At 41.9% G+C, this 16149-nt stretch overlaps 1 protein-coding gene across 3 annotated transcripts in view; it reads right to left on the bottom strand.

Moving 5' to 3' along the window:
• Positions 1–16149, bottom strand: part of BICC1 (BicC family RNA binding protein 1) — a 321158-nt gene that overhangs the window by 268221 nt on the left and 36788 nt on the right. For 2 of the 3 annotated variants that reach the window (XM_079793120.1, XM_079793121.1), the window contains 2 exons: positions 1809–1917; positions 339–527 (listed from right to left, as the gene is read on the bottom strand). In XM_079793120.1, the coding sequence (XP_079649246.1) occupies positions 339–423 (85 nt within the window). In that variant the 5' untranslated portion in view covers positions 424–527; positions 1809–1917. Of the gene's footprint in view, positions 1–338; positions 528–1808; positions 2168–16149 lie in introns of those variants that run through there. The other variant, XM_079793122.1, reaches the window with a different exon arrangement.

Below are 16149 nucleotides of genomic sequence, written 5' to 3' on the forward strand. Positions count from 1 at the left end.
TCACTGATACCTGAACCCACTGTGGATGGGAGCAAAACCTGATAAGCTTCCTCTGGTGGGCAATGTGTCAAAGTGTATCGAAACCTTTAATATTATGTAGGAGCCTTAAGCCCAGAAATTTCACATCTAAAACCTTATTTGGGGGGGGGGGGGGATTACAATAGATATAAAAAGTAATGTGTAAGAATCTTCACTGCAGTGCATTTTTTAACATCTCACGATACGCATTTGGCTAGATCAATGCTAGTCAATTTACCTGATGGCTGCTAGGCAGCCATGATAGGTCATATTGTTCAAGAATACAATTGACATGGGGATGTTCATAATAAGTTGCTCACCCCAAAACAGCATACCAAGCGAAATGCCCACTGTTAGTCCATGTTCACACGGCGTCGGGGTGAAGATGCGTAGAGACAAAGACATCTTAGTTCAAATCTTGGTTCCAGCACCCAGTTCTGTCACTTGCTTCTCCCACAGATGTGGGTAAGTTATTCAGCCTCACAGAGCCTTCGTTTCCTCACCTGTCACTTAGAAATAACAATACCCACCTGTTAGGGTTTTTGTGAGGATTGATTTAAATAATGTATGCAATAAATTTAAATAATGTTGGGCCTACCGACATTGCCCCACACATAATAAGGGCTCCTTCATGGGTTCTTCATATAGAACATGTGTTGTTGTTGTCTTTTTACAGGTGATATAAATACATTTTGGTCAACTTAAACAAATTATTTATTTTGTTTAAACAACTTAATTATTTTAAACAATAATTATTTTTATTTTAAACAAAGGGGAATTAATGGAAAACAAGGCAGAAAAGTTGGAGAACCAGTTTTGGAAATAGGCAGGAAGCAATTCCGCTTCAGGGACTAGAACGCGGGGGGTACAGGGCTGGGCTGGTAGTGAAGCAGTCTGGTAGGGCGGTTGCTGCCAGGGATAAAGAATGCCAACCCCTTCAGTCACCCAGTTTCACACGCTCAACCGCCCAAATCCCAGCAGAGCTCTTCCAGGGGCTGAGCGGGAGCCACTGGCCACCTCCCAGCGACAGGAGGCAGGAAAGGAACACTCTGGGTCTTTGGGGCACGAGCAGCTGCATTTTCCATCCTAGCAAGCTTATACACCACTAGAAGCCCGGTGCACGAAATTCGTGCACGGCGGGGGGTTGTCCCTCAGCCCAGCCTGTACCCTCTCCAATCTGGGACTCCTGGAGGGATGTCCGACTGCCCGTTTAGGCCCGATCCTGGTGGGATCGGGCCTAAACGGGCAGTCGGACATCCCTCTCACAATCTAGGACTGCTGGCTCCCAACTGCTTGCCTTCCTGATTGCCCCTAACCGCTTCTGCCTGCCAGCCTGATCACCCCCTAACCACTCCGCTGCCAGCCTGGTTGATGCTTAACTGCTCCCCTGCCAGCCTGTTTGCCCCCAACTTCCCTCCTCTGCAGGCCTGGTCACCCCTAACTGTCCTCTCCTGCAGGGTTGATCACCTCCAACTGCCCTCCCTTGCAAGCCTGGTCCCTCTCAACTGCCCTCCCTTGCAGGCCTGGTCCCTCACAACTGTCCTCCCTTGCAGGCCGGGTGCCTCCCAACTGCCCTCTCCTGCTGGCCATCTTGTAGTGGCCATCTTGTGTCCACATGGGGGCAGGATCTTTGACCACATGGGGGCAGCTATATTGTGTGTTGCAGTGATCATCAATCTGTATATTACTCTTTTATTAGATAGGATGGCCAGGCCGGGTGGCTCTGTCTGTTGGAGCATCGCCCCCCACACCAAAAAGATGGCTGGTTCATTGCGGGTCAGGGCACATACCTAGGCTGTGTGTTCCATGCCCAGTCTGGGTGCATATGGGAGTCAACTGATCCATGTGTCTCTCTCACATTGATGTTTTTCTCTGTCTCCCCCTCCTCTTCCAATATCTCTAAAATCAATTAAGGAAAAAACAAAAACATATCATCGGGTGAGGATTTTAAAACGTTTTTTAAAGATTAAACACAATGGCGGTAGGTTCACTCCCCCGAAGGAAACCAGGAGTAAAGGATGGTGGACGCTGCCGGGTGGCCATACAAGGATAGATGTTCTTGCATGACATAAGCTCGCGGTAATTTTGAAATAGGAGAAATAGAGCCCTCGCTGGTTTGGCTCAGTGGATAGAGCATCAGCCTGTGGACTGAAGGGTCCCAGGTTCGATTCCAGTCAAGGGCACATCTTGGGCTGTGGGCTCAATCCCCAGTAGGGGAAGTGCAGGAGGCAGCCGATCAATAATTCTCTCTCATCATTGATGTTTCTATCTCTCTCTCCCTCTCCCTTCTTCTCTGAAATCAATAAAAATATATTTTTAAAAAAGAAATAGAAATCAAATATTTTAAAAAGAAAATAAAAGAAAGCTCTTTCACATACACGTAACTATCATAAAAGCCTTGGGAGTAAAGCAAGACAAGAATTATTTTTATTTTACAGAGAAAAATTGAGGCTCAGAAATGATAAAAGACTAGCCCAAGGGCTTGGCACTTGGTCTGGGGCGGAACGGAAACAGTCCTGACTCAGGGTCTCAGGCTAATCCCCAGGTGCCTACTGGAAATTGTCAGGCATCTCCCAGGCTTCCCTGCTTCCCAGCCCTAAACCTCAAAGGACACGGGTGGGTGGTATTTCCCTTTCCTCTGACTCGCTGGTCCCCCTGCTGCTGCGAGTCCAGGCCCTGGACTGAGGCTTTGCTGGGAGTCTGGGCAGCCTGCCTCCCTCACATCTGGGAGAGTGAGAGGGTGGAGAAGCGAAGGCTGAGGCACCACTGGAGAAAGAAGTCAGGCTGGAAGATAAAAAGGCAGAGGCCAACCTGGAGAGGAAGTGGTGTGGAGAGTAGGCAGCAAGGAGACAACAAGAATAATTTTATTTTTTTATTTTTATTTTATTTTTAAATATATTTTATTGATTTTTTACAGAGAGGAAGGGAGAGGGATAGAGAGCTAGAAACATCGATGAGAAACATCGACCAGCTGTCTCCTGCACAACCCCCACCGGGGATGTGCCCGCAACCAAGGTACATGCCCCTTGACCGGAATCGAACCTGGGACCCTTCAGTCCGCAGATCGACGCTCTATCCACTGAGCCAAACCGGTTTCGGCAAGAATAATTTTAAAAAGAAAGCCAAAGAATTGGGAAAATGGTTAAGTCAGCAGGAAGGGGCCCCATAATTACAAGATCTCCTGCACCTGGCTGCAGAGGAAAACGCTAAAGCCTCACAAAACGGCCATCCTTCTCGCTGGAATAAATCGCCTCTCATCATTCGACATGATATTGAACACCTAAGTTACTGGGGGTTGTTTTCTGGATTTTATCTCTCCTTTCAGCTTATGGAAGAGCCCACCAGAAAGACCAAACCAACTGCAAGTTTCTAGGCTCTACAAGAGACAATGACAGAGTCATAGTTCTAGGAAGATCCTATGTAGGAGTCATCTGACCTAATATATGCATCTTTCAGTGAGAGAAACTGAGACACAGAATTACAAATATGTCCATACTACTTATTTGTTTTAAAACACTTAAAATAGAACTATCTTGATCAGAGATTAGCAAATGTTTTCTCATAAGAGCCTTCTGGTAAGTATTCTTGGCATTGAGGGCCATATGGGCTCTGTCACAGCTACTCAACTGTGCCCCAGTAGAGCCAAAGCAGCCATAGATGATATACAAACAAATGGATATGGCTCTATTCCAATAAAACTTTATTTACAAAAACAGGGTGAGGGCCAGTCCTGGCCGGTATAACCAGTGGTTAGAGCATCAGCTGGCACAACAAAGGGTTGCAGGTTTGGTCCCTGCCCCCAATCAGAGCTCATGCAGGAGGCAACCAATAGATGTATCTCTCACACAATGATGTTTCTCTCTCTCTCTCTCTCTTTCCCTTCCCTCCCTCCTTTCCACTCTCTCTGAAAAGCAATGGAAAAAGTACCCTCAGGTGAGGATTTTAAAAAATTAAAATAAAAATAAATAAGAGAGTGAGGGCTGGACTTGGCCAGTAGGTTATTGTTGGTTGACACCTGATCTAGACCTATTTATTTATTAAATACCATGTGATCATCCTAGAAAAACATAAGAGCAAATGGGAGGCATAGATTACGTTCCCATAGGAATGATAATAATGGCTGTAATCTGTGGAGCACTTCCTATGTGGCTTTCCTCATTGAACTGCTCCACCGGTCCTGTGAGATGAATACTATTATACTCTCCTTTTTTTTTTTTTTTTTTCAGAGAAGAAAATGAAAACACATGCAAGTCAAATAAGCTACCGATGGCCCAATGGTCATATAGCTGGAAGGTGGTAGTGTCAATATTTGAACGCAGATTTGTCTCATTTCAGGACTCACATGCTTAACAACTATACCAGATTTTTTTAAAAGAAATACCTAGAAGGTAAAATAGAAAACGTAACACATGCTAAGATTTAAGGAAGGCTAGTAGCTGGAGCCCACCCACCTCAGACGCTGGGAAGCAAAAGGTCTCTAACAGTGAGAGGAATCCAGGCCTGAAGGGGAGAAGAGGACAGCTCTTGATGATTATCCTAAATATCTGAAGCCAAACCAGGGAAGACTTGAGGAAATGACTCACTGAACCCAGGAGAAAGAAAAACAGGCGAATGATGGCAGGAGAAAATGAGGATAATATAGCCTTACTGTTAAAGTGAGGGTTAGAAATCCACAGAGACCCAGAAAGGAAACACTGAAATGGCTGAGTTACATTCCTGAAACTAACATGCAATATTGTTTTATCAGACTCACGGCTTTTGGGGCCAAGAATGAGGCAGGAACAGATTTCTTCTTAGCAGAGACACCATCTCATGTTCTTGACTGTCCCCAGATTGTCTCCTCTGCGAGAGCCCTAGGGGGAAACCCTTCTATTCTTGAATCACAAAATTGGCTGTTCCTGCCTCGGGTGCTGAGATTGGTGTGGCAAACAGATGTACTACACTGCAGCCATTGAACGTCTCCTAACATCTGTGATGAGCCCATGAAAGGACTTTGAGCCATCAACTTTCCAGCTAAAGAGCAGCCTGATAGGAAACGTTGGGGAATGTTTTCAAGCGTGAATACAGTTGGCTTTTCACTTAGTAGATTATTAGAAACAAAAAACAAAACTATGAGGTAAGTAAATTTGGTCCTTGGCCTTTGTCTATCCATCTATCAAACTGTCACTGAATCAACTTCTTAATGCAAAGCTCTGATCATGCCACTCCCATGCACACAACTCGCAAAGTGAGCACACAGCATTCGTAATGATGTTGTGAAACAAGGCGCTTTCAGATATTGCTGGTGGGGGTGCAAAGTGGTACAGTCTCTAAGGACAGCATTTTGGCAACCTCTACCAAAATTAAAAATGCACATATCTTTGATCTAAGGCTTCACCTTATAACTGTACTTGTATTTGCATGTATAAGATTATTGGATGCAACATTATTAGATAACAGATTAAATACACTTCTGCTCCTGGACACAATGTGGGTGGTCACAGCAGGTCAAAGCTCTTGCTGCAATAACTAAAAACAAATGGATAAATGTGGGGGGGGGGGGGGGAGGGACATGTTAAAGACATAAAAGAACTGTGGAGAATTAAATGAACTAAAGGTCCAGAGGGAAACGCCCTTCTTAGGGCTGGGAAGACATAGGCATTCCAGGCTCTCAATCAGAAGCCTGGTAGCCCTAGACGGTTTGGTTCAGTGGATAGAACTTTGGCCTGTGGACCAAAGGGTCCCGGGTTTGAATCCAGTCAAGGACACGTACCTAGGTTGTAGGCTCCTCCCTGGCCCAGGCCCTGGTCAGGGTTAGTGCAGGAGGCAACCAGTCAATGTGTTTCTCTCACATGGATGTTTCTCTCTGTCTTTCCCTCTCTCTTCCACTCTCCCTAAAGATCAATGGAAAAAAATATTCTCGGGTGAGGATTAGCAAAACAAAACAAAACAAAACAAAACAAAAAAAAAACCAAAAAGACCAAAAAAAAAAAAAAAAAAGCCTGGTAAAACCATGTGTAGCTCTGGCTGGTTTGGCTCAGTGGATGGAGCATCGCCTGGGGACTGAAAGGTCCCAGGTTCGATTCCGGTCAAAGGCACATGCCCGGGTTATGGGCTCGGTCCCCAGTGGGGGGCGTGCAGGAGTCAGCCCATCAGTGATTCTCTCTCATCAGTGATGTTTCTATCTCTCTCTCCCTCTCTCTTCCTCTCTGAAATCAATAAAAATATATATATATATATATATATATTTTTTTTTTAAAAAAAGACATGTGTAAAGGACAAGGATAAAACAGGGGTGGACAGAATCTTCCTAAAATTGTAAACCCAGCCCACCTCAACTCAGCCTAGGATTGAATTGAGGTAGTCAGCCCTGGCCCTGTCTGCCTGAAGAAGAAAAAGAGGGTCTCTCTCTGGTGCAAGGTATCATTGCAAGTGTCCACACTTCTTTTATACACAATCCTTTAGTCAAAGTGTATTATGTATGCAAAGCAGCAGAGAGGGTGATCAACAATCAACACAATAAAATCAACACAAGCCCACAGAGGACTGGGAGAATGAAGTTTTAATAAAAGCATAATACAATAAATATTACTACTATGTTTTTTAAAAAGAAGAAGAAATGATAAAGGATTTAAACAGAGAATTAGGATCTGCAAAATAAATGGATATTTTAAAAATGAAAAAAATATAATTTCTAGATTTAAGAATGCATTGGATGGGTTAAAGAGAAACCTGAACATAGAAGGCAACATTAGTGAATTCAAAGGCAGATCAATAGTAACTATTTTAATTGAACCGCAGAAACTAAACTGGAAAGAAAGAGTATGTCTAAGTGTGAGATGTACTCATACAGTACAATATACATGTAATGAAGTCCCAAAAGGAGAGGCAGGAGAGAGAATGGATCAGAAGCAGTATAAAAAGCATATGACTGAGAAATTCCCAATAATGACAGAAGACATAAACTCACCAATTCAAGAAGCTCAACAATCCCCAAATATAAAAAATACAACCATACCTAGACACACTTTAGAAATTGTTGAAAAACAAAGGACAATGATAAAATGTTAAAAACAGCTAGAGGGGGAAAATGCCCATTGTCTTAAGGAGAGCTACAATAAAATTAACAGCTAACTTTTCAAAAGAAACTATATGTGGCAGCCATGTAAGTGCACCCCTCACATCATCCTTCAAGAGATTCTGCTGCAGGGTGTATATCTGATTGACAGCTGCTGCACTTTTGGATCCACTGAACTCTTCATGCCAAGTCACACTTCCTCTGGGAGGCTTCCAACCAATGAATGAGCCCAGTGGACGTACTAGAACCAGCCATCTAGGTAGATGCAGGATTTCTCTAACAGAAATGTCTGGCCAAGCATTTCTCACAACTGTTCTACAGTCTAGGCTCTGATAACCCAATCCTTTCTCTCTCTCTCTCTTTTTTCACAAGTACCAGACTTTCCTGGTTCTCTGAAGAGTCTTCCTACCTACTCCTGTCCTACTTTTATCTTTCACAAGCATTCTACACACACACACACAAAAAAAAAAAAAACACACACACACACACACACACATTATGTAACTTCAACAGCAATGTAATGACATCTTTAAAGTGGTAAAAGAAAAAAATTGCCAACCTACAATTATATACCAGTGAAAATATTTCCTTCAAAGTACTAAAGGCAATTTTTTAGGCAGAAGGGAAATTTTCCCAGCTTGAAACACATAAAAATTGAGAGGGAATGAAAAGAGTATGCATGTGAATAAGTATAAAAGAATACTGTTTGAAGCAGCAATAATAACATCTTTGGAGTTTAGAACATATAACATTGTATAAAATACAGATTACAATAGCACAAAATGTAGGACAGGGACAAATGAAGTCAAGTTATAAGATTATTATAGTCTTCAGTAAGTGTTTTGGTCAGGTAGACTGCAATGAGTTAAGGATCCATATTGAAATCTCTACAACAATGGTTCTCAACTGGGAGAAATTTTGCCATCAAGAGATATTTGGCAAATAAATAAATAAATGTCACAGAGAGGTTGAGAGAGAGGGAGGGAGATTTTACAATATTTGGAGACATTTTTGTTTGTCACTATGAAGGAGGTGTCAGAAATGTCCTGTTGAAAAATACAAACGAAAATACAGAGATTGTCAGAGTGGATGAAAAAATATGACCCAACTATATGCTGTTCCCAGGAAACTTACTTAAAAATGCAATAATATAGGTAGGTTAAAAGTAAAAGGATAGAGGAGAAACCAAGATGGCGGCATAGGTAAACACCTATACTGCTGCCTCACACAACAATTTCAAAACTGCAACTGGAAGACAGAGCGGACATCATCCAGAACCACCGGAAAGCTGGCTGAGTGGAAATTCTACAACTAGAAGAAAAGATAAAAGGACACTGAGACCCAGAGGAGCTGTGGAGGACAGAGGTTCAAAGACCTGCTCACGCGGAAAGGGTGGGCGGCTGAATACACTGCTGGCTTACTTGCGGCACTCGGAGAGGGCGGGCAGCAAGCGCGCGGTTAGCTTTCTTGTTTGGGAGGGAAACAAAACCTCCCGACTGCACTGAAATCCAGTTCTGGGTGAGACTTTGGGTACCCAGACTCATTCGAGGAGAAACTGGACTGTCTGGCAGCAGGCGAAACTCGAGGGCAGCCTTCTCTTACAGGTGCGTGCAGCCATTGCCGCGGGACACTGAGACACAGGGGCCTCATAGGGTGGGGCTGACGGGAAACCAAGGCTGATGGGAAACCAACCCTGAGAATCTGCCCCATCCAAGCTGAGCACAGAAGCTCTCCCAGTGGAGACACAGCTGATCCTCACAGCCAATTGGCCTGGAGGTCAACTCCCCCCAGTGATACTAACAACAATCTAGGCTTAACTACAACAAGACTGCACACACAGTCCACAAAGGGGTGCACCAAGAGTGTCCACCTCAGGTAACTGGGGAGGCGGAGCCACTGGGCCCTGCTAGGACACCTAGCACACAAAGCCACTCCACCAACTCAGGGAAGCAGCCAAAATGTGGAGACAAAGAGGCAGGTCACAAAGGAAGGAAATGGAGGAAAGTAAATGACTGGATATAGAGTTCAAAACCACGGTTATAAGGTTTTTCAAGAATTTCCTAGAAAAGGCTGATAAATTTAACGAGACCCTCGAGGATATGAAAAAGGATCAACTAGAAATTAAGCATACACTGACTGAAATAAACAATATTATACAGAGACCTAAAAGCAGACTAGAGGAACGCAAGAACCAAGTCAAAGATTTGGAATACAAAGAAGCAAAAAACACTCAACAGGAAAAGCAAAAAGAAAAAAAGAATCCAAAAATATGAAGATAGTGTAAGAAGCCTCTGGGACAACTTCAAGCATACCAACATCAGAATTATGGGGGTCCCAGAAGAAGAGAGAGAGCAAGATACTGAAAACCTATTTGAAGAAATAGTGACCGAAAACTTCCCCCACCTGGTGAAAGAAATAGACTTACAAGTCCAGGAAGCACACAGAACCCCAAACAAAAGGAATCCAAAGAGGACCACACCAAGACACATCATAATTAAAATGCCAAGAGCAAAAGACAAAGAGAGAATATTAAAAGCAGCAAGAGAAAAATAGTTAGTTACCTACAAGGGAGCATCCATACGATTGTCAGCTGATTTCTCAAGAGAAACTATGCAGGCCAGACGGGAATGGCAAGAAATATTCAAAGTGATGAATAACAAGAAACTACAACCAAGATTACTCTACCTAACAAAGCTATCATTCAGAATTGAAGGTCAGATAAAGAGCTTCACAGATAAGAAAAAGCTAAAGGAGTTCATCACCACCAAACCAGAATTATATGAAATGCTGAAAGGTATTCTTTAAGAAGAGGAAGAAGAAGAAAAAGATAAAGATAAAAATTATGAACAACAAATACGTATCTATCAACAAGTGAATCTAAAAACCAAGGGAATAAAAAATCTGATGAACAGTATTAACTGGTGAATATAATAGAATCAGGGGCATAGACTGACAATTCTTGGGGGAAAAGGGGAGTTGGGGGTGCGGGAAGAGACTGGACAAAAAGCGTACACCTATGAATGAGGACAGTCGGGGGCGGGGGAGGTAAGGGCAGAGGGTGGGGTGGGAACCTGGTGGAGGGGAGCTATGGGGGGAGAAAAGAGGAACAATTGTAATAATCTGAACAATAAAGATTTATTAAATTTTAAAAAAGTAAAAGGATAGAAAAAGAGATTCTGTGCAAACCCTAATCAAAAGAAAGCTGGCCCTGGCTGGTGTGTTCAGTGGTTAGATCATCAGCCCACACAGAAGCATTGCAGATTCAATTCCCGGTCAAGGGCATGTACCTGGGTTGCAGGTTTGATCCTCAGCCCTGGTCAGGGCTGTTGGAGAGGCAACCAATCAATGTGTCTCTCTATCAATGTTTCTCTTTCTTTCTCTCTCTCTCTCTCCCCCCATCCCCTCCCTCTTTTCTACTCTCTCTAAAATCATGGAAAAAATACCCTTGGGTGAATATTAACAAACAAAATAAAAAAATCAAAATAAATAAAAGTATCTAAAAAAGAAGAAAGCTGGAATGGTTGTATTAATATCAGACAAAGCATACTGTAGAGCAAAGTAATTTACTGGGAATAAAGAGTGGCATTATATAACAATGAAAGGATCATTTCACCAAGAGATGCAACAATCCTAATTATGTTCGTATCTTTAACAGAGCTCCAAAATGCATGAAGCAAAAACTGATGGAACTAAAGGTAGAAATAAACAAATCCACAATTATAAGTTAGAGACCTCAACTTGCCGCCCAGCAGTTGATAGAACATATAGAAAATCAGCAAGGATGCAGATGAACTGAACAACACCATCAACCAACTAGATCTCAATGAAGTTTTTAGGACATTCCACAACCAACAATAAAATACACATTCTTTTCAAGTACATGTGGCACACTCACAAGATGGATCATATCCTCAGTCATAAAGCAAATCTTAACACATTTAAATAATTGAAATAATACACAGTATATTTTCTGACTATAGTGGAATTAAAGTAGAAATAATGATAGAAAGATAAAATTTCCAAACACTTGGAAATTAAACAACACCCTTATAAATAAATTCATGCATCAAAGAAGTCTTAAGGGAAGTTAGAAAATATTCTAAACTGAACAAAAATGAAACTATAATATAAAATTGTGTGATAATTTAAAGCAGTGTTGAGATGGAAGTTCATAGCATTGAATGCTTATAGAAAGGCCTTTTATTTTTAAAAAAAATATTTTTATTGATTTCAGAGAGGAAGAGAAAGGGAGAGAGAGATAGAAACATCAGTGATGAGAGAGAATCATTGATTGGCTGCCTCCTGCACACCCCTCACCAGAGATCAAGCCTGAGATCGAGCCCACAACCTGGGCATGTGCCCTGACCAGGAATTGAACTGTGACCTCCTGGTTCATAGGTCCACACTCAACTACTGAGCCATACTGGCTGGGTAGAAAGGACTTTTTAAAAGTAGAAAAAGAAGAGGAAAACACATCTAATGCAAGCAGAAGGAGAGAAATCATAAAGATAAAGGCAGAAGTCAATACAATTAAAAAGAGGAAAATAGAGAAAATCAAGTCAACTAAATCTTGTTTTGTAAAAAGATCAATAAAATACAAATTAACCTATAGCAAAACTGACATTAAAAGAAAGAAGACATAAATTACTGATATCAGAAATGAAAGAACCTATCACTATAGACCTGCATACAGTAAAAGGGTGAAGTGATACTGTGGGAAACTCTACAACGCACCAATTTAACAACTTAGATGAAATGGACCAATTCTTCAAAAACCACAAACAACAAAACTCATTCGTAATGAAACAGACAACATGAATAGTTCAAAACTATCGAAGAAGTTGAATTCATAGTGTAAAGTTTTCTGGAAAAAAATTTTTCCAGCATTTCTTTAGGTTTGTAGTGGGAAGCTTTCAGGGTATCTTAGCTCACTGGATTGCCAGCCTTGAAACTCTTAGTTGGTTTTTTTAAGCCAGTTTGAGTTAAGTTTTCTGTTACTTAAAGACAGACTTCCAACATATCACAGTTTTCTGGAGTTCAAAATAATATTGTAGTTGTTGAGTGTCTAAATACAATATTGAGATGACCCAGAGTAGTGATTATAGAAAGACTGGCAGTAGTAGCAGTAGTAGTGTGGTAATAGTAGTAGTAGCAGAGTAACAGAAGTGACAGTAATAGCAGTAGTAATAATAATAGTAGTAAATGTGGCGAAGATATACTATCCACTTCCCTGTGGCACTCTGTAAAAGAAGTTGCACATACAATATGAAAGCACAGATTTGTAGATGAGGAAACCGAAGTACAGATGTTAAGAGTAAAAACACAGCGGCATGAGTATCAAGTGCGCTTTTCTAAAAAAAAAAATTTTTTTATTGATTTCAGAGGGAAAGGGAGAGGGAGAGATAGAAACCTCAATGATGAGACAGAACCATGGATTGGCTGCTTCCTGATGCCCACTACTGGGGATTGAGCCAGCAACCTGGGCATGTGCCCTTGATTGGAATCAAATCCGGGACCCTTCAGTCCGCAGGCAGACACACTATCCACTGAGCCAAACCAGAGAGGGCTCAAGTGCTCTTTTATGAAGAATGATTTTCTTCCCAGCCTACTGTTTGGTTGGGATCCTCCTGCTCTGGCATAAAATGGGACCAAAAAATTGTCTATATTTTTCCCCACAAAAAGATCCCAGCAAGACAGGGATGGTGGTTCTCCAGCGAGGCCCCACCTTTTTCAACAATTAGACCATAAATCCCTCATCTGTACTTGCTTAAGGCCCCCAGTGCCTTCTGAAACACACACACACACACACACACACACACACACACACACACGCACACACACACGCACACTCATGAGCAGTGAATGGATTCAGAGTGCCTGAAAAAGTTGAACAGGAGAAATGATGAGATGGTCAGTTTTCAGGCTGATATAACAATGATCTTCAAAAAGAATATGCACATTTACCTTGTTTGCTTATTGAAGTAAGACTCTGAAAGGGTTGCTACACAGTGTTTAGCAGTATACCCATAAACCCTTGCTAATTTCAAGTAACTACTTTCCAATCATTTCCTGAAAGTTGAAAGAAAAAAATTACATGCAAATGAATTGAAAAAACGAACAGATGAGCACCACTTATTTCTACACTTTCTCAATTCTAATGAGGCAGTGGTCCAAGAAACCACATTCCTGGGCTTGTAAATCAGCTGCCAACATGAATGTGATTCCTCAGCTATGAGAAAATGTCTTTTGAAGGGTACAGGTTGGTTAATATTGGAAATTCTTATGTACTGTGGGAGATAACAATATTTGCCCTGATAAGGACCAGTAGTTTTTTTCTTCCTTTTTATCTGAACTTGTCAAAAACCAGTCATGTCATTTTGCATTTTTTTCCTTTTCTCCCTCTTGCCCTTGCTCTTTTTGGGATATATGCCAATAACATGTTTTCCTGAAATGGTGGTGAATATAATTCAGTATTGACGTCCCCTATGCTAAATAAAATCTTGAGATTTAGGAGGACTTCTCACTTGGGAGCAATAAATAAAATTTACAATAGTTGTGGAGCAGCTGCAAAGCAAGAATACAGTAACGGTGCCAATGCAAGTGTCCAGTTTTCTGACATTGAAATCTCTTACTGTAAATCAATGCACTGGTGTTAGGGCTTATAATTCAAATGGAAAGAAGATGGATAAAAAGAAAGGAGAGAGAGAAGAAGGGATGAAGAACGGAAAGAAGAAAGAGGGGGAGGGAGGGAGGGAGAGGAGGAGAGAAGGAGGGGAAAATAAAATCAAGTTGCAAGTCAGGTACTTGGGGGAGAGCCAACTTTGCAGAGCAAAAAGAAAACTTAACCCTCGTTGGAGTTTCCAGCTACCTTTTGGTTACTGTTTGGAGAGAATCGTTGACAGGTGGAAATTTAACTCTCAGCAAAAAAAGGTTTAGTCTATGAGAGCAGTTAGCTCTAGGCCTGGGATATGGATGGTTCTCAGTAACTAAACTAACATTTACTGTTAGTTTTTTTAAGTAAAAAACTAACAGTAAATGTGTGAGTTTCTTTTTGGATGTTACTAAGATTGAAACCTACAGATGTTTAACGAGTTGCCCCAAATCAGACAGAACATCTTAGGGGCCTAGTGTATGTTAGATGGAAAACGTAACAACACTCACCCATTAGGACCTAAGAGACCTGGAATCTGGCTGGGAGTTTGTTTTGTAATTGTACCTCCCGGGTCTCTAGATTGCAGAAGGCAGGGGGCCATCTACATTGTTTTCTGCTGTACCTTCATTGCCTGGCTTAGAATGCAGCACAGACCAGATACTCAATATGTATTTAAATACTTGTCACTTTCTCCTCTGTTTCATTTACTTTCCCCATATGACAAATGATGAGGTCGGCACCAAGGCTTTCTGAGTGCCCCTTCCAGTTCTGTGCCTCGGTGATAGAGGACATCTGCTCCCTGTCCCCCTTTCGCCCCCCACGTTCCAACTTCCGCTGCTCACGTTGTATGGGAAGGCAGATACAGGTGGGTGAAGTTACAAAATCCTTTCTCCCGTGTTAGACCCTCATCCCTCTGAGCTCTTATTGCCACAAGAAAAACCACAAAAATGCAGTCTTAATTGGAAACAGTGAACCAATCAATTACTTCATTGTCTATTTTGTAAAATAAATTCCAGCATCACCACAGACCTCCCAATCACCCAACCTCAGCAGCCAAAGATTTGCAAACTTTCACATCAGGAGGTTCCAGCCACTCTTCCCTCGAGAACTCACGTGACATTCTTTCTCCAGATCTTCTGGGGGTGCCCAACACAATAAACATCCTAGGAAAAAAAACAACAGCAGCCATGCTCCATGTCTCCTAGGACGGTGTCCTTGAGAGAGACTAATTCTCTTACACTCCTAGTGTGAGCCCTTACCCCTCCTTTCGTGATTCCCCCCTCACCCCCAAGTAAGAAAATTAGTAGCAAACACTGAAGCACAGGAGGAGAATTCCATGGAGTTGGCAGCATGGCTTCCTGTTTGTCCAGAGAGAGAGGAAACGTACTTACTCAGAAGACCATGTATTTCCTCCTTTGGAGAAGCCTTTCCTGAGGGACAGCCCAGGCAGTGACTATAGGATTATGTCACGTATCCTCAGGGGGGTCCCAGGCAGGGAGCCAAGCACTCCAATTTGACCTCGGACAGATTGTGTGACTTTAGAAAAGTCACCTTCCTCTCTGAGTTTCACACTGATCAACGTTAAAACTTATTTTCCCTTTTAAGTAGTTATGAGATTCCTTCTTTAAAAACATTTCAGTTATGTCCTAGCCGGTTTGGCTCAGTGGATAGAGTGTCGGCCTGCAGACCGAAGGTGTCCCGGCTTTGATTCCGGTCAAGGGCATGTACCTTGGTTGCAGGCTCCTCCCCAGCCCAGGCCCTGGTCAGGGCGTGTGCAGGAGGCAACGAATCAATGTTTCTCTCACATCAATATTTCTCTCTGTCTTTCCCTCTCTCTTCCATTCTCTCTAAAAATCAATGGGAAAATATCCTTGGGTGAGGATTAAAAATATATATATATATTTTTTAACTCTAAAAAGAATACCTAATTTTGTCAAAATGTTTCAAAATACGGTAAATTAAAAGAAAAAGTAACATTCATAATTCTACCACTCAAAGATAATCACTATGAACAGTTTTGTGTATTTCTTTTGCTGAGACTGCTTTGGATCTTGGACCATCACTGAATGCGTATCTCCCAGTGAGGGCTGCTGCTGCAATGACACTCTGGCATGTGCTTGTGCCAACAGTGCTATCCATGTGCGAGGAAGTTGAGGTAACCCCTTCGGTAACTAATTCCCTATATTCTGTGGCAATCTTTTGAATGCCTTTGGTAATAAGTTATATGAGCCTGTTGTGAATATTGTAAAAGTCATTTGAAGACAAATCACATGACTAGAAGAATGATCAAGCTGGGTACCTACCTTTGTTGTTTGTTTACTACCATCATCATCACTATTACTATACAGGTTAAAGACTATCTTTTATCTTTCTCTGGAGTTTCCCTTTTTTTTTTGTTTTGCTTTGTTAATCTTCACCCACG

Source organism: Cnephaeus nilssonii (genome assembly GCF_951640355.1).
Source record: "Cnephaeus nilssonii genome assembly, chromosome: 16".
In the NCBI taxonomy this organism is placed as follows: Eukaryota; Metazoa; Chordata; class Mammalia; order Chiroptera; family Vespertilionidae; genus Cnephaeus; species Cnephaeus nilssonii.